General features: G+C 39.9%; 1 protein-coding gene and 1 long non-coding RNA gene across 7 annotated transcripts in view; one reads left to right on the top strand and one right to left on the bottom strand.

Annotated features, from left to right (window-relative positions):
* LOC132795092 (uncharacterized) overlaps positions 1 to 26,471 on the top strand; it is a 56,465-nt gene that overhangs the window by 17,082 nt on the left and 12,912 nt on the right. The window contains exons 3-4 of one of the 2 annotated variants that reach the window (XR_009633415.1): positions 10,056 to 10,851; positions 22,202 to 22,243. This is a non-coding gene — a long non-coding RNA (uncharacterized LOC132795092). The remainder of the gene's footprint in view (positions 1 to 10,055; positions 10,852 to 22,201; positions 22,244 to 26,471) is intronic. The other variant, XR_009633416.1, reaches the window with a different exon arrangement.
* On the bottom strand, positions 1,561 to 25,411 carry LOC132795089 (alpha-protein kinase 1). 5 transcript variants are annotated; one of them, XM_060805536.1, is made up of 11 exons: positions 24,015 to 25,405; positions 20,312 to 21,799; positions 14,307 to 14,477; positions 12,172 to 13,795; positions 10,528 to 10,787; positions 10,234 to 10,462; positions 8,668 to 8,925; positions 7,578 to 7,690; positions 6,493 to 6,573; positions 4,376 to 4,656; positions 1,561 to 2,964 (listed from the first exon to the last, which is right to left on the bottom strand). In XM_060805536.1, exons 2-11 carry the CDS (start codon positions 21,744 to 21,746, stop codon positions 2,002 to 2,004), a joined length of 5,415 nt encoding a protein of 1,804 aa, XP_060661519.1. In that variant the 5' UTR covers positions 21,747 to 21,799; positions 24,015 to 25,405; the 3' UTR covers positions 1,561 to 2,001. The 5 variants fall into 5 exon arrangements, with proteins under 5 accessions (XP_060661519.1, XP_060661515.1, XP_060661516.1 ...); XM_060805533.1 differs by lacking the exon at positions 14,307 to 14,477 and having other exon boundaries at positions 1,564 to 2,964; positions 20,312 to 21,084; positions 21,238 to 21,799; positions 24,015 to 25,402; XM_060805532.1 differs by lacking the exon at positions 14,307 to 14,477 and having other exon boundaries at positions 1,562 to 2,964; positions 24,015 to 25,403.

Below are 26,471 nucleotides of genomic sequence, written 5' to 3'. Positions count from 1 at the left end.
TTTTGTTTTTCATTTGGGTTTTAAAATTCGTCTAAATTACCTTTCGGTTTTTTTTTTTTTTTTTTTGGGATTTCTTTTTGGAGTTTCTCTCGCATTCATTTGGTTTAGTTTAGTTTATAGTTATATTTAGTTATTTATAAATATTTATAAGTATGTAATACAATACAAAAAAAAATCGTTCATCTACTTTTTATGTTTACTTAAGTTTTACATTTCATTTTCATTTTCATTAAATGTATTGCACTGAACTTTGTTATTCGTATTTATCGAGCTCTCTAAATTTTGTATTTTTTTTATTTTGTTTAATATCGTGTTTTGCATTCTACGTTTATCGATATTTCGATTTTTTGTTTGTTAACATTAAAACTTAGTTTCTAGGTTTAATGCTTTGTGGAAGTGTTTCGTGTGTTGTGCGTGTGAATTTATTCTTCTTCTTCTTCTCTTCAACTTCTGTGTATGTGTGTGTGCGTGTGTGTGTGTGTTTTGTGATAACTGTACTTAGCATTTATAGTAGTTGATTATAATTTGATATGAGCCTCAGTGTGCAGCCCATAGTTATTTACGTTCTATTTAAGATTACAAAAAAAACATCTTTAGTTTATTGTTGATTATATTTGCATAATTATCTGGTGTTAGACCTTCATCTTTATCATCATCATCTTTATCTTCTTCTTCTTCTTCGTCGTGTACCACTAACTAAACTTATCAGCTTCGTCTTCATCTACTACTATTTCCTCATTATCGTATTTCGTATTCGTATATATATATATTTTTTTTAATAGTTTCTGATTTTTTTCCTTCAGAGTTCTTTCAAGTTCTTTGCGACTTGTTATACAAAATTGACCAGACATTAACACCAAACAAATGTCCTACATATAAGTACTTTTAACCGCTAGGTAGTATTAGATACAGATACAGTTACAGTTACAGATACAAATATACGCTATGTCAATTTATATATATATATATACTTGTGTATGTACTTACGTAAGGAACAAACATTGAAAAATCATAATACACATTGTTTTTTTCTTCTTTTTTTGTAATAATGTCGTGATTGGAACAATAACTGAAAGCACACATTTAATCCGTAATTCTAACTTCTAAATATCATTATGTTATATCATACAATTTGTTTATCAACACGACAAAGCGCCTAGGACCTAAAACGTCGAACATCTCAATCTACTTGCTAAACTTTTCTCATCGCTCTCTTTCTTCCGCTCCGTATTTCTCTGATTTATTTTACTTTCCATTCAATTGAATGCATCGAGTATCGAGTTTTTTTTAAATTCTTATTTGTTTATTCAACATTTTTGGGAAATATTCGAAATCTTTCAAAGAAAATCTTAAAAATCTTGACTAGTTTTTGAGTCAATTTTAATTGACACTTGCATTTTCTAAATTTTGATAATGGATTTTTTCTTAAATGTTTTCTAAATATTTTGAAAATGTTTCGAGTTGCATTTTTTTTTGCATTAATTATTGATTTAATCATAGATTTATGACTACGCAGTCATTGTGAAATTAGTAAATTGCTTTATACAAGTAAGAAAAAAGTGAAGTTTTCTATATTTCAAATAAAGTGTAGAAAATATTCAAGGAATTTTGAAGAAGTTGCGAAGAAGTTTTCCAAGTACTACATATTTAACAATTGATTTTGATTTTGTGTTGCGAGTGTGAAAGAAAAATGTTGGCCTTTTTCTTCGTATACTAAAAATACCAACATTTGAATTAAATACCATAATTTGGAAAAATTTGATTAAAACACCACCATTGGAATAAAATACCAACATTTGATTTAAATAGCACAACTTGAAGAAAATGCCAACATTGAAATAATATACCAAAATTGGTGTAAAATACCAAAACGTGAATAAAATACCCACATTTGAAAGAAATACCAACTCTTGATTGCATAAAATCATTGAATTTGAAAGAAATACCAACATATGAATAAAATACCATAATTTGCTTAAAATACCATAGAAGGCACCCGCTTTAAATGGGCGTGGGCATCAGCTTGCCGTAATCCTGATGCATGCTCGGCTTCACGGAGTTGTAGACTGTGCGTCCCGCATCCTCGGGCAGCGCATAGACATCGGGCGGAACGCAGAGCGACTGCAGTTTGGAGATGTACGAATCGAAGTGTTCGTGGGGATGCGGATGCGGATGTGGATGCGGATGATGTGGATGCGGATGCGTATGTGGATGCGCATGTGGATGCGGATGTGCGCCATGTGGATGCGGATAGCCGCCATGTGGATGATGCACCGTATACGCATGATGCGGTGGCGGTGGCGCCGCTGTTGTTGTTGTTGCTGGTGGTTGACCCGTTCCCGCTCCCTGCTGACCACCGCCTCCGCCTCCATACATGGGCGTGGTTGACACAGCTGACGTTGAGACCGAGACCGATACGGAATGCGGTGGTGGCGGCGGTGGCGGTGGCAAGAGCGTCGAATAAGCTGCCGCAGCGGCAGCATGATGATGCTGATGATGATCGGTGGCCGAGACAACTCCGACAACTCCCATCCCTCCTCCACAGCCATTGTCGGTGGATGCCGATGATGCTGTGGTTGCTGCTGCTGCTGTGATGCTCGGCGGTGGCGGCTGCGGTGGCGGTGGCAGACGCACATGCTCCAGCAACGTGATGACATTGTTGCGCAGACTCTCGTAATAATTGTTGAGATTCGCATTGGGCGCAGTCGATGCAGCAGCTGCATCAGCACTTGCCACATGCACCAGATCCGAGTTGTTGTTGTTCTCGTTATTGTTGTTGTTGTTGTTGCTGTTGTTGGATGGATTGGGATTGGCATTGGCATTCGAGGAGGTGGTGGAGGAGACGCCGGCAAAGGGTGACTGGCCGCTGGGCGAGGCCAACGAAGCTGCACGTTGCTGTTGTTGTTGCTGCTGTTGTTGTTGTTGCTGCTGCTGTTGCTGATGGGCACTCAGTGGAGAAGCCTCCTATAAGAGAGAAAGAGAGAAAGAGAGAGACAGCGCAATGCAGTTGTATTAGCTAAAGTTTGGCCATTGGCTGCGGGGTGTGGTCATTCATATTGATTCATTGATTCATTCGTTTGCCGATGCCAATTGTATTTGCTGCCGTCGTTATATATCAAACACACACTCACACACATGTGCAAATTGAAATTCCAATAAGAATGCGCAAGGCAGCAAAGAAGAAACGAAACAACAAAAAAAATATAACCCGAGACACGAAAGCAACACGAACACACGAGCGCCAAAGTGTCTGTGTGTTTGTGTTAGAGCGAGCACGCAGCATGCTTGCCTGCGCTTTTTTTTTTCGTTTCTTCTTTTCCCTTAGGAGCGTCGCAGTCGCTGTTACTGTTGTTGTTGTTGTTGCTGCCGTAGCACAGTTTAGGCGCGTGCTGCGATTCGTGCGCTGCTCGGTGCCGACTGCGACTGCGACAGCGACGTCGACAGCGACTGCGAGGCTTTTGTGTGTGTTTGGGGTATTTTTTGGGGGACTGGGCAAAGTTGCAGCTGCCTGCGCATGACCACGCACACACACACACACAGACACACACACACATGTTTAGGGACATGGCATGCGTAGAGCAAGCAAAACACGTTCTAGGTACGTTTTTTTTTTCTTAGGGGTGGTGTGCGCTGATTCGTTGCTCGATGCAGTCGACGGCGACTGCAGTCGTGGCTGCAAGGCAATACGATTGGTTGGCTGCTGAGACGCCATTTTGAAAAATGTGAGTCGTGTGTGTGCATGCAATGCGACAATAGAGGGCGCTGCAACAGATCAAAAGTGAAAACGAACGACGAAAAATTGATGCATAACTTTTGCGCGATAATTTAAATATATAATAAAAGTTTTTGCTTAGATGGGGAGGCGATGTCGGAGAGGGCGGGGCGGGGACGGGGACGGACAACAGACATCGTCGTCGTCTAACTTTCTTTTGCCATGTTTTGGGTTAAAAAGTACATTTGCCAAGTAGCAAAGTTAACGACGACGACGACGGCAAACTTTTGTTGTTGGCGACTTTTGCGCCGACTTTTCACCAAGTGTCTAAGTGTGTGTTGTTGTTGTTGTTCCGTTTTACTGGCGGTTTTACACTCGCTTCGCTTTATTATTGCTTTTGGGTTTTCTTTTTTTGCGAGAGTTTTAGAGACGTCCTTGAAAACAACGTGGCCGCAACTTAGGCGCGACTTCGACTTCGACTTCGCTCAGGTGCCAAAAACTTCTTCGCCAAACTTTCGCCTTTGCTTTAGCCTACTTTGAGGTTATGTGTGTGTGTGTCTGTGTCTATGTCTCGCTTACATTAAATTACTATGTACTATGTGCTATGTATTATAAAAAAAATACTCAAAATTTGTTGCCATCAACGAACCTGAGTCTACGTACCCGATCGCTGGTGCTCAGCTGCGATTCCATCGCATTGATGTCCGACTTTAATCGCATCATTTGCGATTCAACGCGTGCATTCTCACGCTGCAGTTCCGATATTTCCGCTTCCAGCGTATTCAGATCATCGCTGCCGCCGCTCACACTCACAGTTGTCTTATCGCCTTGCACGCTGCCAACGCCGACGCCGACGCCAACGCCAACACTGCTGTTGTTAATGCCTGGCGGCAGCGGAACGCCGACGCCAACGCCACCCATAACAATGTCGAGTCCAGCGCCACCTAAGAAACCAGAGAGCAAAGAAACAAGAGAGCGAGAGAGCAGAGTTAGTGATCGAAGCTTTTTGACTTGCATTTGCGCATATACATAAGCATGATACAATTATAGAAGGTAGTCTCGACGGCAAAAGCTTTCGTCAGTTGAACGTTGTCTGCAGACGAATTTTTTGCAGAATTAACCCTAATGCAAAATTACATTTTGAATGCAGAATTATAACATATATTTTTCAGTAATGTTCATCAACAATTTACATTTTATTAAATGTCAAGAAGACATAAATATTAGCTTCCAAATATGTAAATATTAATTGCATCGTCTAAGGGTTAATGCACTACTACGCTGAGCCCCTTTCACTCGCACTCATTGTTTGCCAACGAGACTACCTTGTATAATTGCATCATATACATAAGAGTTTGTTATTGTTGTTGTTTTTTTTTATTGTCGCGTTGTTGTTGGTTCTCTTTGACGTAAAAGCTTGCTCTTGAATTGTTTCTTTTGTTTAGTCTTTTTTGAAAAGAAAAAAGCTCTCCACCGGTTGTCGATATGTGCGCGTGTGCTAGCAACTCAATTGGAGCTTTTAAGGTGGAGTACGATTAGGAATTGTGGTGAGTGACTGAGTGAGAGAGAGTGAGTGAGTGTGTAACTGTATGTGTGTGCGTGTGTGAGTGAGATAGCAAATAACACGGCTTACCTTTGATCGTTTGCTTTTGTTATCATTTGCTTGTGTGACATTTTTTGTTCTTGTTGTTGTTGTTGTTGTTGTTCTTGTCTTTCGGTATTTATTTCTCGTTTAGTATATTCTTTAGTTCATTATTATTGTATTTGGAATTTATGATTTTTTTTTTGTGGTATTTGGTATTTACAATCTGTGATCGGTATTTTTCCTATTGCCTATTTACAGTAGATACTCAGCACCGATACAAAACGTCGCGTAATCTAAAAGAAACGCCAACGAAAAACCATGAAACGAAACAAAAAGAAGGAAAACGCAATTACAAATTAGAAAATTTGAAACTTGGAATAAATACACACACACACACGCACACGTTTGTAGTAGAATGTGTGTGTGTATGTGTGTGTATGAAGTGTAGTTAGTATATTATCGAGAATCAGGCGTCGGGTTCATGTTATGTACCGGGTTTTGTTTCTGTTTCTTTCTCGAGGCCCGTCGTCGTCTGTCGTATGGTATGCAAATGCGGTATTTTTAGTATTTTGTATACGCAAGGCTATGACGGCAAATCAAAAACATTTGCGCAAAATTTCAAAAGTATTTTCTTTATTTTTCTTTGCCTTGCACATTCCGAAAAAGGTGAACCGAAATTGAAATGAAAAACGTAAGCCAAAAGTAGAGTATTTCTTTGTTTCATATTTCTTTTTTTGTATTTTTCTTATGTACTTTTTTTTTGTTTAATTGTTTTTGTTAGACGTTAGCACACGCACACAAAATTCCAACCGAAAATGTACAATACGAGAGAGAGAGAGAGAGAGCAAAGAGAGAGCAACAACAGGCCAGAAGAGCAAGTGAGCGAGAGTAAGAGAAATATAGAGAGAGAGAGAGAGAGACAGAGCGATGCCAAATGCTAAATTTCGATAACTTATCGATCGCTTAGAACATTCGGCATGTTGCAAACTTTATGACGCATGTTATGATGCCCCTTTCCCAATTTCTCTTCATTTTTTTTTTTTGCGGCAGGGCATAATAACAACAAGCCCAGTTCATAACAGAAAGCACGCAAGACAGATTTTAGTCGATAGTAAAACAAAATGAGTTGGACAGAAAGATAGAGACAGAGAGAGGAAAAAGTGTTTGTTGATCGATATGGAGTGCGATAACTTACCTGTATAGCCTTTGGGATAAACCATGGTCACCTCATCGAACTTGGGTTTCTTGATGCCCTGACTGCCCACTGTAGTGCAAGCTAGAGCGCGAGAAAGAGACAACAGAGAAGGAAATAGCGAAATAGTTGGATATAGTATACATTTTAAGGAGGTTTTAGATTTGCATCATGAATTAAATAAATCGAATTTTGGGAGTAAATTTAAAAATTTGTAATATAAATTAAAAAATTATGCACAACATTTAAGAAATATGTTTGTTTATAAATTGTAATTTTAAATGAAAACAAAGAAGAAAGCTAAAATCGAGTGTGCTGGGTTGTGAGATACCATATTTAAAAATATACCAAATTGATTTCTAAAAATACCAAAATATACCAAAGTATATATTGGGTATATTGAGTACTAGATGTACCAAATTGATACCACAAATACTAAAACATGCCACACTCGATTTTTGGTATATCAAAAACAAAATATACAAAATAAATGCCGAAAAAATACTAAAATGTAATGAATACAGTGTTTTAAATTAATATCAATAAATACTAAAATATACTGAAGACAATGCTTGGTATATCGAATACAAATAATATCAAATTAATGCCAAAAAATAAATACTAAAATATACCACTGACTACATTTGGTATATCAAGTACAAATTATACCAAATTGTCAGCCAATTGTCAGATTGTTCACCATTTCTTATTTCAATAATGGCAAACAGATTAAAATTTTGAATGTTGAATTTTGATCAGAGACTACAAATTAAATTAATTTCTTATAGAACTGAAAGTTCCAAAATATGTTACATAATTTAATCAAGTAAATAATTTAGTTACTTCATCAATTTTGATTAAAAAAGCCAACTAGAAACTACAAATGGCATTAATTTCATTTAAAACTAAGAGCTCAAAAGAATGGGACACAATTTACCTAGTTAAATAATTTAATTAATTCCTCATAATTTAACTGAGTAAAAAAATGAGGTAATTCTTTAAATTTGATTAGAAAATTTCAAAATTACAAATTATATTTTATGATATCACCATTAAATGAAATAATTGAGTTCATTCATCAAACTCACCATCGAATTTCATGGCTGTTGCCGCTGCCACCGCTGCCTTGTGTTGTTCCACTGTGCCGCCGGCTTCGAGGACGCGCATCTTGTTGCGATTGGCAATGGGACAGCCAGATGCACTAAACGATGGAAATAAACAGGGATTAGAATATGGGACACACATACAGCTGTGAACATTGAAATAGCAGTACAAAACAACAGAAAAATTGAACAAATCTAAAGGGATTTTTAGTTGTTTCTTATCTCTATGTTAAATTTTACAAAAATAATGTGCAGGTATCAACTAACAAAAAGGAATATGAAAAACAAGTAAGAAAGCTACAGTCGAGTGTACTCGACTGTGAGATACCCGCTACCCATTTTGAATAAAATAAATATAATTTGCGGTATTTTCTCAAAATATACCGAATATACTGCAAAAATACTAAAAATATACCAAATGGTATATTTGGTATATCGACATAGTACCGCATTCAAAATATACCATAGACGGCACAATATACCAGATTGTCAGCCAAAGCAACTAAGACCCCTAGTAAGTAGGCGTTTTTGCCCATACAAAAATATTTCTTTTATAACTTCGACAATTTTTATCTGATCGCAACCAAATTTTCAGAAATCATAACTACTATAGTAGTTATTATATATACCAAAATTCGGAACTCTAGCTTTAAAATTACGCTTGTTATTCGATTTTTTTGTTTTGCGGGGGCGGAAGTGGGCGTGGCAAAAATTTGAAACAAACTTGATCTGCGTGCAAACATAACAAATGTTGTCGAAAAAAAATTATAGCTCTATCTCTTATAGTCTCTGAGATCTAGGTGTTCATACGGACGGACGGACAGACACACAGACGGACAGACGGACAGACGGACAGACGGACATGGCTATATCGTCTCGGCTGTTGACGCTGATCAAGAATATATATACTTTATAGGGTCGGAGATGCCTCCTTCTACCTGTTACATACATTTCCTGCCGGCACAAAGTTATAATACCCTTCTACCCTATGGGTAGCGGGTATAAAAATCCGTTTAGTTTTACTCTCTGTTGCACTGCTATTTCAAAGTTCACAGCTGTATGTAGGTAGACTTACCTTCGGTGTGAGAGGAATTTGCCGGTGGAATGTCCGGAGCCATCGCAGCCTGGGATGGGGCAACGCAACGGCTCAGAGTCCTGGCCATCGCGAGGCTTGCTCTTCGGTTTGTTGGCTCGCGGACAGCCGGAGAGGCTGCGATGTGAGGAATAGTTCCCAGTCACATGGCCAGAGCCATCGCAGCCGGGTGTCGGGCACTTCAGCTCCTGCGAGTGCGATTGCAGATGATTGCGATCCGAACGCGAGCAACCGGTCAAACTGCAATTCAAATCGAATGCATTGGCATTAGTTTAGGGTTTAAGTCGAAGCTGTTCTTTAAATGCCTTGCCATTAGTCTTTGGGGCTTAAATCGAAGCTGTTCTTGGCCAGATAAGCATAACGTAAACATGGCCACAAAACTTTCAAAAACTTTCACGTTTTAAAGTTGCATTAAATTTACAGGGAAAAAGACAAAGAAGTTCGTCCTTCGGGGGTTTCACATATTCTTGTGATGGGTCGACTTTTATGAGCGCTCTGCGTCCGCAGAGCCGTAATCATAAATATTAAAGCCACTTGTCCACACGCACGACCGCACAGTGGTTCGCAATTAGTTGTCACGATGTTGCCCCCATTAAATTGCCCAAGCTTATTAAAGCGTGAGCTAAACATGATTTCAAAGTTCGACAAAAGTTTGCACTTTAAGTTGTGAAATATTATGGAAATTGAGAGCTTTAGTTTCACGGACAAAACATGGACAATTCTTTGGCAAAAATGTATTTTAGAAATTGTTTCAACTTATGTTTTTTATTTTCACTGTAAATAATGTCGCACGCGATATTTTTCGCCACATAATTATCCATATATTTGAGATATGAGGAAAGGAAAGGAATAAGGAATAAATAAATATGAGGTTAAAGAAAGTTAAAGGATTTCTTTCATCCGAAAATGAGTAACTGCATTTATTTGCTGTTTTCTGATGTATAATGGTGAATGAAAAACTAGATTTCTGCTCAAGTATCGCGATGTTAGTTAGTTAAGAGAGATTGTGATTATGGTACAGAAAGTTAATATATTATTATAAGGATCCTTTTTGTAATTTATGTTATGGAATCTAAATTCATGAATATGAAAAATCAAGCAATAAACAAGATGTTTAGTTAAGTATCTCGATGCTAGTTTTTTTTTAATAGGGATTAAAATTATGATACAGAATAATATTTTATTATACCACATTTTTTTTAATTTTTGTATGTATTAATTTATATATGTATTATATTTATATATATATTTTATTTTGTTTTATTATAGTTAAGAAATATGTTTCTTTTTGTAAAATGATTAATGAACCCATATGTGAAACTTGTCTTTTTTGTAATTAAATTAAGCAAGTAATTTAATTTGCATTTCAGCTGAGCTGTAACCACTGTGCCACGTGCCGGACAAAGGCTGTGACCATGACGGATGAGCTAGAGTGTGAACTATAGTGTCTGCTACCTTAGCAGCATTTCATTTACGATAATTGCATATTTCATCAAGCTGATGATGAGGTGTGTAAACGGATGATGGAGGAGATGCTGCTGTACTTACCCATCTTTGGTCTTGTCGTGCTGCGGTATGTGCTGTGGCGGTGGCATGGAGTAGCAGGTGGCCGGACTGGGCGAATAGCCGCCGGAGACGGGAGTCGGATAGCCGCCGGGTCCGACGGCTGTCGCATACGGATTGCTGCATTGATAGGCCGCCGGTCCGTAGCCATGATAGCCGGCTGGTGGATAATCTGATTGCACAACCATCCCATAGCCGGGATGAGGCGAATAACCTGTAAGCAAAGAAAATCCCAATTCGTATTGCAAAGAAAATGAGGCAATCGTAAGATGCTCTTACCACTGGGATCCCGATACGTTTCGATGTAGTGGGATCCGCCGCTGTCGGGCGTCGATTCGCGACTGTAGGGGCGTGGTCCGCTTATGTGACCCACTAGGCCGAAGCCAAGGGGACGCGGGGGTCCACTGAAGTCCACTGGCTCCATTTGCGGTGATCGCGGCGGTCCGTTTGGTCCAATTGAACCGGGGGCAGCACTGCCAAAGCCCTGGCCGTGACCCACGACAAGGCCGTCGGCTCCGTACTGTGGACTCGTGATGATGCTGAACGAGAAAGAAAAATACGCAAATTGCATGGGAAACAATTAAAAGCTGTTCACAAAAGCGGGTAAGCTTGTTGTTTATGCTTCAGTATAAGATTTATTATTAGGCATACCAAATTTTTGTTACTCTAAGTTCAACGGTTGATTTTATTTCGGGAATATTCCCAAAAAAACCCTTTATGATGTAATTTCTTTACCCAAATCTTTTGAGAGTCAAGAATTTCTCACAGAATTATGTTTAAAATGCATTCACAAAATCTCATAACTACACTTTTTATATTCACTGAGTTCGATGAGTATAGCGTAGTTTATTTTGTTTATTACTGTTGCAAATAGCGCACTTTGTAAATTTTTTTTTATGGCATTAACAAGTATCTGTATACCAAATTTCGTAACCGTAGCTGCTATATGTTCCGAGTTCAATTGGGCTAGCTTTCGTAAAACTTAATTTAGTCGAGAATTTTAACTTAAATTAGGTGTAATACAAGTTACAGTGTTGTCATATCAAATTTCATGACTATACCTGCTGTGATTGCTGAGTTCAATTAGACGAATTTGTGTAAAACTTAAGATATTCGAGAACTATAACTAGAATTAGTTATAAAGCATTTCTAGGTGCGAGCATACCAAATTTCATAACGGTAACTGCTGCAGTTGCTAAGTTCAATTAGATTGGTTTACGTTAGAGTTGTGATTGTCGAGAACTTTAACTAGAATTAGGTATAATGTATATCCAATAGACCGCATGCCAAATTTCATGACTGTAGCTGCTATAATTGCTGAGTTCAAATAGTCGAGTTTGCGTAAAACTTAAGATTTTCGAGAATTTTAGCTAGAATTTGATATAACGCTTAACTAGATATCAGTATACCAAATTTCATGACCGTAGCTGTTGTAAGTACTGAGTTCAATAAGATTGGCTGGTATAAAACTCAAGATATTCGAGAACTTTAACTAGAATTAAGCATAACACATACCTAGGTGTTAGCATACCAAATTTCGTTACTATATCTTCTATATGTGCTGAGTTCAATAAGATTGGCTGGTATAAAACTTAAGATAGTCGAAAACTATAACTGGAATTAGGTTTAATGCATATCTAGATATCAGCATACCAAATTTCAAGACCTCAGCTGCTGCAGTTGCTCAGTTCGTTGAGGTCAGCGAGCAGATTGTAGAGTTAAGAGTTGCTTAACTTTTGATTGAATACTAAACTTAAACCCAAAACGAAAAAACTAACTCGCTGCGCGCTGTGGAAGTGTATGGCATGGAGATGAGATTGGAGCTGGGAAGGAAGTTTTTGGGATCGTTTCAGAGTGTGTCCGTGTGTAGGTGTGTAGGTGTCCGTGTGTGTGTGTGTGTGTGTGTGTGTGTGTCTAGCTCACCTGTGCGGCAAACGGGTGACGCTCAAGTCCAGCGTTTGACCCTGCGGACTGGGCACTTGGGGGCTGGCAATGTTGGGACTGGCTCCAGGTTGTGGACTTCCATTGCCCATTCGCTGGTTGTTGTATTGGTTGTGCGATGCGGGCGAGTTGAAACCGTGTGGGCTCGATGACGTCACCGATGTGGCGCCCGACAGGTCGACAGCTGGCGCTGCCACGCCCACATTCGGCGTAGGCGAACTGCTCTGTTTGCTATGTTGCTGTTGCTGCTGTTGTTGCTGGTGATGTTGTTGCTGCTGCTGCTGTTGTTGTTGCTGCTGCTGCTGTTGCTGCTGCTGTTGTTGCTGCTGCTGATTTTGATAGGCAGCCGCTGCAGCTGCCGCCTGAGCAGCGGCCATTTTGACGGACAAATTGATGGCGGAGAAGCCCGGCGGCAATGGACCCATCGTCGGATCATAGTGATACATGGGACGGGGATAAATTGGACCACCTCCTCCATTGGCGACCTCCTCGTGCTCGGCCTTGGCCATCAGCAACTGTTGCTCCTGCAGATACTTTTGCTGCTGCACCTGCAAATCGTCCGCACTCTGTGGCAAATAGTGATACATATTCGTGGGCGTGGCCGACGCCGCTGTTGCTGCCGCCGCGGCAGCAGCCGCTGCTGCTGCTGTTGCATTCGCCTGTCGCTGCTGTCCGCAATTGGGATCGTAACGCTCGAAGCCAGTCGAACTCCCGCCGGTCGAGACCGAATCCCCGATGCCAAGACCAACGAACACGGGCGCCACACTCGAAGTGGGCGGATGCGGATGTGGATGTGGATGCGGATGTGGATGCGAGTGCGGATGCGTTGTGTGAGGATCGTAAGCGTGGCTGCGTGGCGACAATTCGCTGCTGCTGGCATTGCTTGCCAGCAACTGTTGCTGCTGCTGCTGCTGCTGTTCGGCTGAGGCATCGCTGGTTGCTAAGCCATGGCCAACACTTTGTGCATATCGCATCTGTTCATACTGTTGCTGTCGTTCATCTGCTTGTTGCTGCTGTTGCTGTTGTTGCTGATGTTCGCTGTGATAGCTGGCTGCATCTGTGGGATCGATTTGACTGGCGTTGCCTTCGATGAAAGGTCCGCGTTGCTGATGCAGCGTATGTTGCTGCTGCTGTTGCTGTTGCTGCTGTTGTTGCTGCTGTTGCTGTTGTTGTTGGTGGTGGGCATGTGGATGCTGTGGCTGTGGACTGTGGAGGCCAACGTAGCGACTCAAATGCGGTTCGCTGGCAACTCCATTGCTGGCAGCAACATTGCTGTTGTTGCCGTTGTTGTTGCTGGTGTTGTTGTTGTTGCTGCCGCGTGCACTGTTGGCGCTGTTGGGTATCGCTGATGCTGCCGCCGAGGCAGCATCGTTAGCCAAATACGAGTGCATGGGACTTTTGTTATACTCCGATTTGATGCTGGCCACCGGACTGTATTCCGATTTAATAATGGGCATCGTCTTGATGTTGCTGTTGTTGTTGTTGTTGTTAATACAACTGCTGCTGTTGTTATTGTTATTGTTGTTGTTGTTTAGATAGTGAGTTGAGGTGAGCTTGAGTTTGTCCAGCGGATGCAGCTCCTTTTCATGCTTCTCCAGTTCTCCAGCTGCGCGTTCACAAAATATGCAGAGAAATAGCATAGAGACAGAGTGGAAGAAAAATAGAAGAGAAGATAGAGAGAGAGAGAGAGAGAGAAAGGTGGGGAGTAGAAGAATAGAGAACAAGATCAAGATCAACGTGAAGCAGCAGAGAATGAAAGAAAGAGAGAGAGAGAGAAATAAAGAGAAGCGTTAAATGTGTTTATTGCTTCGCAATTGGTTATCGATAAATTGCAGTTGTTGTTGTTGTTGTTGCTGCTGTAATTGAGAGGCAGACAGGCGGCGATTGGAACGCACCTGCTGTGGTTGTGATTGTGCTAACGTTATCGTTATCGCTATGGTTATCGTTATCGTGATCGGTATCGTTATCGTTATCGTGCTCGTTATCGCTATCGATAACATGGGCGTGATTCAATGGCAGAGCTATCGGTAGTGGTATCGATATCGGTATTGGTATCGGTATCGGTATCGGAATCGACGGTATCGGCATGGACATCGATCTATCGGCCACCTGATAACGGCGCGCTGAGTGCTGCTGCTGTGTCGACTGCCGACGACTCGCCGTGTGGCGTCTGATCGCCCTCGGGCAGCCGGACAAACTGCGGTGCACACTGCGATGCGGCTGGACGTGGCCTCGTCCGTTGCAGCCGGGCGTGGGGCATTTCAGGATCTGTTCGTGCAACGCCAGCACTGAGGGGGAGGGTGATAAGTCAATTAATTGCCATCGATAGTTATCGCTATCGAGTTATCGAGATCGGCTACGAGACACAAGACACAAGTCACAAGACAAATGCACTACGAGTAGACTAGACACAACTAACACAAGCAGTCGATAAATCACACTACGATCAGAGTCACAGCGCAGAGAGACAGATAGGAAGAGAGAGAAGGGAAGAGAGTGAGGGAAACACAGGTCGACAGATAGATTTAGAGACACTGTTAAGCACGGAGAGAAACATGTGAAGATAGCAAGAGAATCAGTCATCTAGTAGAGAAGAGATTAATAGCCTAAAGAAAGAGAGAGAGAGAGAGAGAGAAAGGAAGAGAGGAAAGAGCGAAATGATTGAAACAGAGATCGAGAGAGTCATAGATAGAAGATAGCCAGAGAATCAGCCAAAGTGTGACGAATGTTTATAGTATAAAGTCATTAAATAGAGAAGAGATAATATAGAAGAAGACAATAGCATTAAAGAGAGAGAGAGAAAGAGAAAGAGGAATAAGTGATAGAGAAAGTATAACCAGACTGCAGTAACAATTCTCTCTTAGATAAATTGTTCAGCTGACCAAAAGAAATAATAGTCGAGTGAAAAGATATGTGTAATTTTCAAAAGAAATAACTTAAAGTCAAATTATTAGAGATGGGCTAGAAATGGATCTGATAGCGAAAATATCGTTGAAGACAAGGCAAGAATTAATTAGAGATGGGTTACCCAGAGATGAAAGAGCTTAGAGATGGACTTGAAAAGATGGCTTAGAGATGGACTAGTTGGAGATAAACTAGCTGATGGAGTAGTTAGAAGTCCATCTCTAGCTACAGATAGATTATTTTGAGATGGACTAATTAAAGATGAACTAATTCGAGATGGTTCTGATATCGAAAATATCGAAATATCGTTGTAGACTATGCATAAATGCAGTGCTTAGAGAACACATGCAGAGCAGTAGAATGAGAATGTGAGAAATATATATATATAGAGAGAGAGGAGAGAGAAAGAGAGAGAGAGAGAGAGAGAAAGCTGCAACTACTACCTAAAATATATATAAATACACACACCTACATACGAGCACATACACACACACACACACACACACATACACTCAATCACAACATGCGCTAGAAGAGAGAGAGAGAACAAGTTGAAATAGAGAAAGTTGTAGAGTGAAAAGTTGTTGAATATTAATGCAAATAGTATACAGCAGAATTTTAGGGAGAGAGAGAGAGAAAGAGAGAGACTTGACAGAGAGATTTAGAAATGAAAGAATCGATGATCGATACAGATAAAGAGACTGCAAGAAAGAGATAGAGAGAAAGGGATATTCGGAGAGGTAGAGAGAAATATTTTTAGAGAGAGTGGAAAAGAGCGAGAAGATGAGAAATATCGTAATTCAAGTGAAAGTGGAAAAATCTCTGAAGTGGAAAGATTATGACACAGAGAGCGAGATGTGTTTAGAGAGAGAAAGAGCAAGAGAGAGTGAGAAGTAGAGAAAAATTCATGTTTCAAATGAAAGAAGAAACCTCTGAAAAAGTCGATGATCGATATGAAAAGATTACGACACAGAGAGAAAGAGATAGAAAGTGATAGACAGACAGATAGAGAGAGAGAAAGAGAGAGAGAGAAAGAGAGAGAGAGAGAGAGAGATCTACGTATGAGCTACAACAAATGAAGGATACGTTTGTTTTTTTGGCACTTACATTCCGTGGTGACTTTATCGCGCTTGGGACAACCCGACAGACTAAAAGGCGACGCGGAGAGAAATAGAAAGAGAACACAGATCGCAGAGTGTGAGAGAGAATGTGTGTGAAGAAGTAGGTGTGTATGTGTGTGTGTGTGTGTGGTACCTGCGATGATGCGAATATAATCCTGTGACATGTCCTTGGCCAGTGCAATGCGGAGTTGGGCATTTGGCGCCATCTACAAGTAACCAACAGTAACAGAATGAAATCAAATCAACTTCAGCTTCAACTACACACACGCACACACACACACACGCAGAGAGAAGCATACTCGACAGTGCCTAGCAAAAAAATGGTGACAGCAGTTAAAGTTGGGGGCAAGGATTTCTAATTAATTATGTGAATGCGTCAAGGAGTCGAGAGAGTGAGAGAGAGAGAGAGAGAGCGAGAGAGACAGTGAGAGGGAGAGGAAAAGAGAGATGGGACGACAACTTGACAGCCGAAAAAGCGAAAAATTTGAACAAAATTTACAGCTGACAACGCACACGGCAAGAAGAAGAAGAAGCAACAGCAGCAACAACTACAAAATAGAAAAATGAACAGCAACAAGAACAACAACAACAACAACGATAACGAAACGCGCAACGAATTCTTTTGCCTAAATAATTAATTAAAATTTGATGGAAAACAGCTTTGCATTATTTACTTTAAAAAGCGAACACACACGCACACGCACACGCACATGTTGAGACATGTTTGGTTTGGCATGGTGGATGACAAAAAAGAGCGATGGCAAAAATGAGACAGAGCAACAACAACAACAACAACAACAGCAACAAGAACAGAGTTGAAAAATCAGCCAGACCACGTCTAAACTTGGCCTTCTAAGCACAAATTCTCCAAAGATAACGGTAGACATAAGTACGCACACACACACACACGCATACACTCACCCCCAAGTGGAGTGCTGTAAAAGACAGACGACGACGACGACGACGAACGACGGGCAAAAAGGGGTTTAATGAAATATTTTTCGAAATATTTTAGCATGTGTGTATTGGGTACATGTGTGAGTGTGTGTGTGTGTCTCAGAGTGTGCATGTGTGTGTGTGTCTATTACGTGGCCGTTCAAAATGTCAAACTGCAAGCACAACAACGAGTCGAGTCGAGTCGAGCTGAGTCTAATTAGAATTTAATTAAAATAAAAGCAGGTTGCTGCAGTCGACTGCAATCGCTGCTTGCCACGCCCACTACGACCCAGACCGCCCCCCGCCCAGCAAGAGGTTAAGCCTAATAAGCTACATTAGCTAAAAACAACAACAAGGACAAGGCTAATGACTTATTACGTGCATGTAACTTGCTTCTCTCTCTCTCTCTCTCCCTCTCTTGTTCTTTCTACGCGCAACTATTTAAAAAGTCATTCAAATTATATGAATACCATAGTGTGTGTGTGTGCTTGTGTGTGTGTATGGCTTAAAGGCACTTGAAGTTTTGTGGCCATGTTGAGCTCACAGCATATTAATGCCTACATAATGACAAAATAAATATGCAAAAGTGGTTTACATATTGCTTTCCATCTAATCACTTCACATTGCTTCTTTCTCTGTGTGTGTTTCCTTACATGTGTGTGTGCTTAGTTTTTCGACAACGAGTTCAATTTTGTACAGTGCAAAAAGGAAAACACACAACAAAAGAGACACTCGAATTAAGATGCTCTTTTTGTCTCGCTCTTTCTTTTGCGCTTTTCTGCTAGTGATGTGTGAGTGAGCAAAGCTGGTATTTTTGTGGTATGCAAATTCACAGCTGGTATTTTTCGATAACTAGCTATCGATAATTGATCACTGCATTGATTTTTGGTCTTTTTTCGCCATTTCAACTAAATTATCAGTGTAAACTTCAAGTGATCTTCTCTTTGGCATTTTTTTGTGCTCCACTTGTTCACTTGATTAATTTGCACTTTTAGAAAACAAAGTAATTAATATTTACTATTTATTGCACTGTATTTACACATTCTTCTTGCACTCGCTAATTTATTTTTTTTTATAAACTTTTACGAATATTTTGAAGCTTTCAGCTTTTATTTAAAAAAAACAATGAGAAAATCAAAACCTTTGTAGATATTTTAAAAAACTTAAACTTAAACTTAAAGTTCTACTTTTGTTCCAAAACAATGAAAAAGTCAAAATAAAGTGAATTCAAATTAGTTGATGTTAGAAAATACTGAAGTGAAGAAGAATACATCGATTTTAAATAATTATCTGAGTTTCGAAATACTATATTAGAAATTTAAGAATAGTTTGCACATTAAAATCGATATATTAGAAATTTAATAATATTTTGTAGATTGATTAGAAATGAAAAGTTATAGAATTTCGAGATTTGAATTTCTAATAATATGGGATTTCGAAATTCAAATTTTTAATATATAATATTTTCTCAAATTATTATACAATTTGTAATATAGAATTTCGAATTTTAAATCAACAGAATAGTATACAATTTCTAATATGAAATTTCTTGAATAAAATTTTTCATTTATAATCGGGAAAATATTATTAAATTTCTAATATTTCAAACTTTTCATTTCAATCAGAAATTTAAGAAAATTTTGTAGATAAGAAATTCGAAATATATATTAGAAATTAAATAATATTTTGCGTGATTAGAAATTTTAATTTCTAAATTTCATCCTAGAAATTTAAAATTTTTCAGATTTTGAAAAAAATAAGAATTCCGAAATTTTTATATTAGAAATTGAATAATGTTTTGTAGATTTAAAATTTAATTAATCAAATAATAATTTGCGGATTAAAAATTCTAAATGTTAAAATTTCACAATATTTTGCAGATTGGTAATTAAAAATTAAATTGTATAATCTTCGTTACTAATACGAATAATAGCATTGAATTAGAGTAAAGTTTTAGAATTGATTGAACTGTAATGATAATGTAATCAGAACATATTTAAACATCAGTCAGAACGCTTTTTCGTATATTTCACATTTCTTGTTTCCTTCATTTAAATGAACTTTTTCCCTTTGTTGTTTTGTCATCTCTAAGCTACACATGTGTGTGAACTAGTGTATGTGTGTGTGTGTGTGAGTGTTTTGGTGTGGTTTCATAAAAGGGGTTTTACAAGCCATTAGTTGTGTGCCCCGCCCCCCTGCCTCAGCTCCTCCCCACGTCACGTTTATAACGACAAAATTGCTTAATGTCTTTTAAGCTGTGGAGATGGAGACGGAGGAAAACTTGGAACGGGAAGCGAGAAGCGAGAAGTCGCAGCACTTGAGCTAAATGTGCAAATAATAATAACAATAATAATAATAATTATAATAAGAATAAAGCTAATAATAATACTCTAAAGATGATGACACAAGAATATTTCAAAAACATTTGCATGTGTTTTGTGTGTGTGTATTTTTCTCTAACTAAGCTCCCTCTCTCTCTCTCCTTCTCTCCTTCTCTCTCTCTCTCTTTCTCTCTATGTTTCTCTGTGATATATGTGAGATATATATTTGTAGTTTAGCCAATTTGTTTTTGAAGACTTAAAACTCAATGCAACAAGAAGTTTCGCACATGCGCGCAGCCGATCGATCGAGTTGAACAACGAACGAAACGAAACACCGAAAATTGGAGTCGAAGGGGGGGAGTTGAAAAAAAAGAAGACAAGAGATGAAACCACAGCAGCAGCGTTGCCAGATCAACGGGGGCAAAGTTTCCAAGTGTGGTGTGGTGTGTGTTAAGAAGAGGGGGAAAAGATCTTTTTCTTTTCAGTTTTCAGTATTTTTTTTCAGTTATCAGTATTTTAAGTATTTTTTCAGTTTTTAGTATTTTTAGTATCTCTCAGTTTTTTGTATTTTTAGTACCTCTCAGTTCTTAGTATTTTCAGTATTTTTAGTTTTCAGTACTTTTAAAAGTATTTTTTGTTCAGTTTTTAGTATTTTTTAGTTTTCAGTATTTTTAAGTTTTCAGTATTTTTCAGTTTTTGTCAGTTTTTTTTTTCATTTTTAGTTAGTTTTTTCACTATTTTTTCAGTATATTTTTCAGTTTATTGTTTCAGTATTTTTTTCAGTTTTTATTTTTTTTTGGTTTTGTTTTGTTTTTTGTAACAACAACGACAACAACTTACCGCGATGCTGACTGCTCGGCGAATAACTCGGCGTAGGCGTGGCTGCAACTGTTGCTGCTGTCGGTGTTGTGGTTGCTGCTGTTGCTGCTGCATCTGTTGGTGTGCTGGTGGTTGCTGCTGTTGTGGCTGTCGTGGTTGCTGCTGCTGCTGTCGCTGTTGCTGCTGTGCTTGGCGGCGTTGCCACCAGGGGCACGCCCACAACGCCCTCGCGAGCAATGTCCTGCATGACGGAGGCAGCTCGACTCCCGACGCCCGCTGGCTGCAATATCGTATACTGTTTGGCATCGAGCAACAGCTCCTCTTTGGTGGGCGTGGCCGTGCCCTTTTTATCTGTGGGCGAGGCGAGCTCAAAGTTGTTGTTGCTACTGTTGTTGCTCGCAGCTGCTGCTGCCGCATAGCCATAATACGCTTCAGCAGCATTGTAAGCACTCGATGTGTACTGAGCATAAGCTTGAGCTTGAGCCTGAACCTGAGCTTGAACCTGAGCTTGAGCTTGAGCGTGAGCAGCCAATTGTCCGTTGCGTTTGATGATGTCGATGGGCGGCTTGAAAGCGGACGTCGCTTGAGCAGCGTAAACAGCAGCAGCAACATCGAGTGAATCCTTTTTGAGTGGTTGCTGTTGCTGTTGGAGTGGTTGCTGTTGCTGTTGGAGTGGTTGCTGCTGCTGCTGCTGAGCATACGGATGCAGATGATGGTGATGATGATGATGGTGGGGGGGTGGAGGAGGTGGAGGTGGATATGCATTGAGACGCGCCTGATCGTTCTCCTTTTGCCTGTGGAAACGTAGCAAAAGTGTTGTGTGTGTTGTTGAATTGTTTTCATCGAAATAGTCATTGTTGTTGCTGTTATTGTGGTTGTTGTTGTGTTCGTGTTCGTGATTGTTGTTCATGTTCGTATTCATGTTGTTGTTGTTGTTTGATTCGTACTTTTGCTTCTCCTCGAACAGATTCTGAAACGGCGGCGGATTTTCATCTTCCTGATCCTGCAATCGATACAAATTCGTTCGTGCATCTGGCCAACTGCCCGATAAACTTTTCAACGCCGCCTGCGTCTCACGTATCAGCGTCTCATCGTCCTGCTCGGCGGCATCCATTTGTAGTTGTTGCTGCTGTTGTGGTTGCTGTTGCACGCCAGCAACCGTTGTGGTTGCTGTTGTCTTTGCTGGACTGTCGCCGATTGTTGCTTTACACAATTGTCGCTTCTTCTGTGGCAACATGTTGTTGTTGTTGTTGTTGTTGTTGTTAACACTATTGTTGTTATTGTTGTTGTTGTTGCTGACAGCGAATTCATCGTCGCGACTGCAGCGTTTGCGTCGCTTGATCGCCGTCTCATGCTCAGTGTTGTTGTTGCTGCTGTTGCTGTTGTTGCTGTTGTTGCTGCTGCTGCTATCAACCAAGGGCGTCTCCTTGCTAAGCGGACGCTTAGACAGCGCCATTTTTTGTTTGTTGCCAGTCAGTTGCCAGTCGCCAATGTCACACAAAAAAATGCCTTAACAACAAATTTGGATGTGAGCTCAAGTTTTTTTTTGCTTTTTTTTTCGATTGCTTAGATTATTATTGGCTTGTTGTTGTTAGTAAAACATTGCTTACAAACTAATTTTGGTTAGTTGCTGTTATTGTTGGGTTAAGTGGGGGAAGAGACGAGGGGAATAATGCGCATGCAGCATGGAACAGAACTTGCAACGTGCAACTTGCAGCTGCCAGTTTGGCTCTCTAAACCTCAGTATAAATATTTGGTAAACAGATTTGTAGCTACAAATTTATTGAAATTCATTTGAAGTCAGCACAAGTTTCTTGAGTTGAGATATTCCCCTAATAAAATAATTTATCAAATATGTCAATTTCATCATGTCTTTTAACTAACTTTGCTTAATCTCTATTTCATTCGCAGAAATCAAATCAAAAAACGCGCCTCAACACATTGCCCCAAAAGGTATGCTATACTTTTTTTTCATATTAACTGCACTTCCTTTTGGCCCTTGCCACTTTCAAAATTTGCCAGTTTTCGCTTAATTTTTTTTAGACCATTTTCACAACTTTTGAAATATGTAATCGTAAAACTGGAAGTTTCCTCAAAAATGTGACACATTTTCACTACTAACAACTTCACTTGAAAGTGGTCACAACATAATTTTGCATTGAGCAGAGTACTGATATTGAGCACTTAATGGGATGTCGTGTTCACTGTTGTGCTTAAGATTATTTGATTTATTCGTACAGCAATTTTCGTAATTACACTTCAAACTTGATGCACTGATTTCCGTTTGCGAAGTTGCAGCAAGTTGACGCAGCTGCCTAAAAGTATGCAATGCAAAAGTGCAAGCTCTAAAGGAAGTTTTTTGTGTGGTTTGTGGTTTGAAACCTTGTAAGCTTTGTTTGAGCTACCACTGGGAATTGTCAAGCACTGGGAATTGGGTGATCTGCGTGGTTTGAAACCTTGTTTAAGCTAGCCTTGCAACTCTAAAGGAAATTTATTGGTTGATGATGTGTGTGGCTTGAAACCTTGTTTAAGCTAGCCTTGCAAATCTGAAGGAAATTTACTGGTTGATGATGTGTGGTTGAGGACCTTGCTGCAAACTCTAGAGGAAGTTTATTGGTTGATGATGTGTGTGGCTTGAAACCTAAAAGTATACAATAGAAAATGTAAACTCGAAAGGAAATCGTTGATGTGGGGTGTGGCTTGAAACCTTGCTTGAGCTAGCACTGCAACTCTAAACGAAATTAATTGGTTGATAATGTAAGGTTGAAAACCTTGTTTGAGCTAGCACTGTGAATTAACAAATTGATCGAAAGGAAGTCAACGATTATTTGAGGATTTGTATGTTTCAAAGCCTTATTGAAGCAATCACTGTGAATTGTCAAATTGATCGAAAGGAAGTTGAAGATTTGTTGATGATATGCGGTTTAAAACCTTGTTTGAGCTAGAAGCGCGAATTTGCAAATTTGACATCTAAAAGTATGCAATGCAAAAATGTCAAGTCGAAAGGATTATTTGTGTGGTTTGAAACTTAGTTTGAGCTAGCACTGCGAATTAGCAAATTGATCAAAAATAAGTTGAAGATTTTTTGATGATGTATGTGCGGGGTTTAAAACCTTGTGTTTTATGTTTGAGCAGCTAAATTGTTAAGATGTGTGTGTGTGTGTGTGAATGTGTGTTTCACGCCCTCCCCTGAAAAATGCTGAATAATTGGAGCATTGATAGAACTTCTTGTTTGTTGTATGTTGAAATATTTGATTAATATTTGTGAGCATAAATTTCTATATATCTCTATATATATATTTAATATTATAATAGTAAAATATTTGTTTCGTTTATTTCTTTCGAATTGAAAATGGGGGCCAACCAAAAAAAAAGTAGAAGGAACATAGCAAAAATTTCAATGTGATTATTCTTGTTGCATTGAATTTCTATTTGTTCATTTTGTTGTTAGTAGGTTTTAGTTTTTCTTTCGATTTGTTTGTTTTTTCTTTTTCTTCGTTCATTTTTGGTTCAAGTTGAAAGTTGTAAACTGTGCGTAGTATATAGACAATATATATATATAGACAATGGACGAGAATACTGAGAAACTGATATGCCTTAAAGTTTTTCTTGTTTCTTTTTTTTTTTGTTTTGTATTTTTTTTTTTTTTTTTGAGGGTCTGAGTCAAGAGTTTCTTTAGCTTTACAGTTACATTTAGATTTAGATTTAGAAAATTGAACTTTACCTATTTGAGAATTGCGAGATTTTTGCGTTTTACGTTTTGTTTTTTGCACTTTTAGATATTTGATTTAATTCGGTATTTTGTTAGATTGTCCTTTTTTTTTTGTTTATTGAGAATTTTCACTGCACTTTTTAGTTGAATTGCATTTGATTTGCTTGTTGCTGTTGTTGTTGATGCTGCTGCTGCTGCTGTTGTTGAAGCTGTGGTTGCTGCTGTTGTTGTTGCTGTTGCAAGTTTGCTGTAAACTTGGGCAACATGCTGCACTTGCACTCACACACACACAAACACACACACTCACAAAAAACTTTGGTGACAAAACTAAACAACAAAAATAGTGAAAAAAATTTTGTGAATATTTTGCACGCACTTTCGAAACTTTGTTGTTGTTGTTAGTTGAGGGGTCCGGAAAAAGTTATTTTGTTTTGTGTTGGTCAAAAAAACAACAATTTTTTTTTGAATTTGATCGCGACGTATACGCAATATCAATTAACACGCGCACTCAACATCGACTTGGACTTTGCCTCGAGTTCGACTTCGAATCAACTTCAACTTCGACTTCGAGTTCGATTTCGACTTTGACTTTGTTTTTAGGCCGAGCACAACAACAAAGTTTGTTGCTGCTGCGACGCTTTAAATTCTTTTTTTTTTTTTTTCTTTTATTTTGCCTTCTCTTCTTCGTTATTTTTTTTTGGCAATGCAGCAGCAGGAGGACGAGAGCGGGGCGGGGAGAAAGCGACGACGACGGCTGCAGTTGAACTTTATTTAGTTTTGCCGCGCGTCGCGTAGTTTGGCAAAAGTTTGTTTTTAACTTTTGATGCCGCGTAAAGTTTTCTGTTGTTGTTTCTTTTTTGTTTTTGTTTTTTTGTTTTATGATATTTGTTGTCGTCGTTTTTCGTAGTTGTTGTTGTTATTGTTGTTGTCTTTGCGTAGCGCGAGAATTGCAATAAACTCTTGCGCCGCAAATTCTTTTGGCGGCGTGAAGTCCGGACGTCCAAAAACCGACTGCTCGATGCGTTTGGGGTAATAAAATTTTACATCGGCAGCAGCAGCGTCGACAGCCGCAGTCGCAGTCGCCGTCGCGGTCGCAGTCGGCGTCGACGCAGCGAACGCATCGACAACACACACACACACACACACACACACAAACACACGCGCACGCTTTTTTCGGGTTTGGGGCGTATGCAATGTGCAAGGTAGAGAGAGAAGGAAAGGGGGGGGAGGGGAGCGGAGAGCGGAGAGCGAAGGGTGGGTTGAACACACGACGACGCGACGAAAACGTTCGTAAATCTTACGACGCAGTTGTTGTTGTTGTTGTTGCTGCTTCCTCTTTTACTTTTGCTGCTTGTGCTCGCTCTGCTTCTTCTTCTGCTGCTGCTGCTCGCTCTTCTTCTTCTTCTTCTTCTTCTTCTTCTTGTTGTGTGCTCCTTGTTGGAGGAAGCCCGACGACGAAACGTGCGTCTCTACCTGTTCTAAGTTCGCTGCTAACTGACAGTTTTCCAAAGTTGTCGAACTTTCGAACGCAACGGCACAAAATTGCAGCCCAAAAATGTTTGCTACCCAACAGCAGCAGCAACAGCAGCAGCGCGTCGCTGCTGGCGTCAACGTCGCTACGTCGCTACGTCGCTGCCTTCGTCCGTTTTTCGGAGTAAAAACACGAAGCTTGCTTTCGTTTTGTTCGCTTCGTTTCGTTTCGTTCGTTTCGCTGTCGTTTCCCCTGTGTGTTTGGGGTTAGCACAGTTTTGCCGCTGCTGTTATACGCAGCTCTTGTATGCCAGCTACAGCGTCGGCGCATTGCGCCAGCAGCGTCGCAGTCGCCGTCAGCGTCGCTGTGCTGGCAGCGCTTTAGCTTCGTTTCGTTTCGTTTTGTTTCGTTTCGTTGTTGTCCGAAAAGGCAGCGCTGTCGATGTCGCTGCTCGCTGCTCGCATTCCTGCAGCCGCCCTCGTCACTGATTTGGCCTTTTATCTCTCGCCCGCTAATTGTAAATTCCAGCAGCAGCAGCAGCAACAGAAATAGAAGCAGCAGCAGTCGCTTATCCCGTTATTCGGCCGTCGGCTGGCGTTCGTTTGGCGTCTCTCTTCGGCTGCCGTCGCAGCTGCTTTCCTTTTTGACTTGCTTGCTTTTTTTTTGTCTTTTCGCTTTGGTTTTGGTTTTGTTTCTGCTGTGTTGTCGATCACTCAGCACTCAGCTTGACTAAAGTGGGCGACGCTCCTTATCACCTGCTGCTGCTGCTGCTGCTGACGTCACTCGCTGCTGCAACTCATTTGTCGCTGACGCAGCAGCGACAATCGCGTGTTCTCTCTGATTCACGCGGTCCAAAGTGCAACGAGCCACGATCAACAACTGTTCTTTTATTTTGCTACTATTTTTGCTTTTCTTTTGTTTTGATTGTTTTATGAACCAGTTCCGAGTTCGCAAGTGACAACAAAAATAATGAACATTTCATTATTTAATGGCATTCA

Source organism: Drosophila nasuta, chromosome X (genome assembly GCF_023558535.2).
Source record: "Drosophila nasuta strain 15112-1781.00 chromosome X, ASM2355853v1, whole genome shotgun sequence".
In the NCBI taxonomy this organism is placed as follows: Eukaryota; Metazoa; Arthropoda; class Insecta; order Diptera; family Drosophilidae; genus Drosophila; species Drosophila nasuta.
The sequence above is the reverse complement of the archived record's forward strand: the minus strand, read 5'-3'. Positions and strand labels throughout refer to the sequence as shown.

Coding starts and splice junctions, on each gene's coding strand:
- LOC132795089 (XM_060805536.1), bottom strand. CDS start 21,746: ATGGCGCTGTCTAAGCGTCCGCTTAGCAAGGAGACGCCCTTGGTTGAT. Junction 13,796..14,306: donor GCAGCAGCACTCAGCGCGCC/GTTATCAGGTGG, acceptor GTGAACGCGCAG/CTGGAGAACTGGAGAAGCAT. Junction 10,463..10,527: donor AACGTATCGGGATCCCAGTG/GTAAGAGCATCT, acceptor CTTTGCTTACAG/GTTATTCGCCTCATCCCGGC.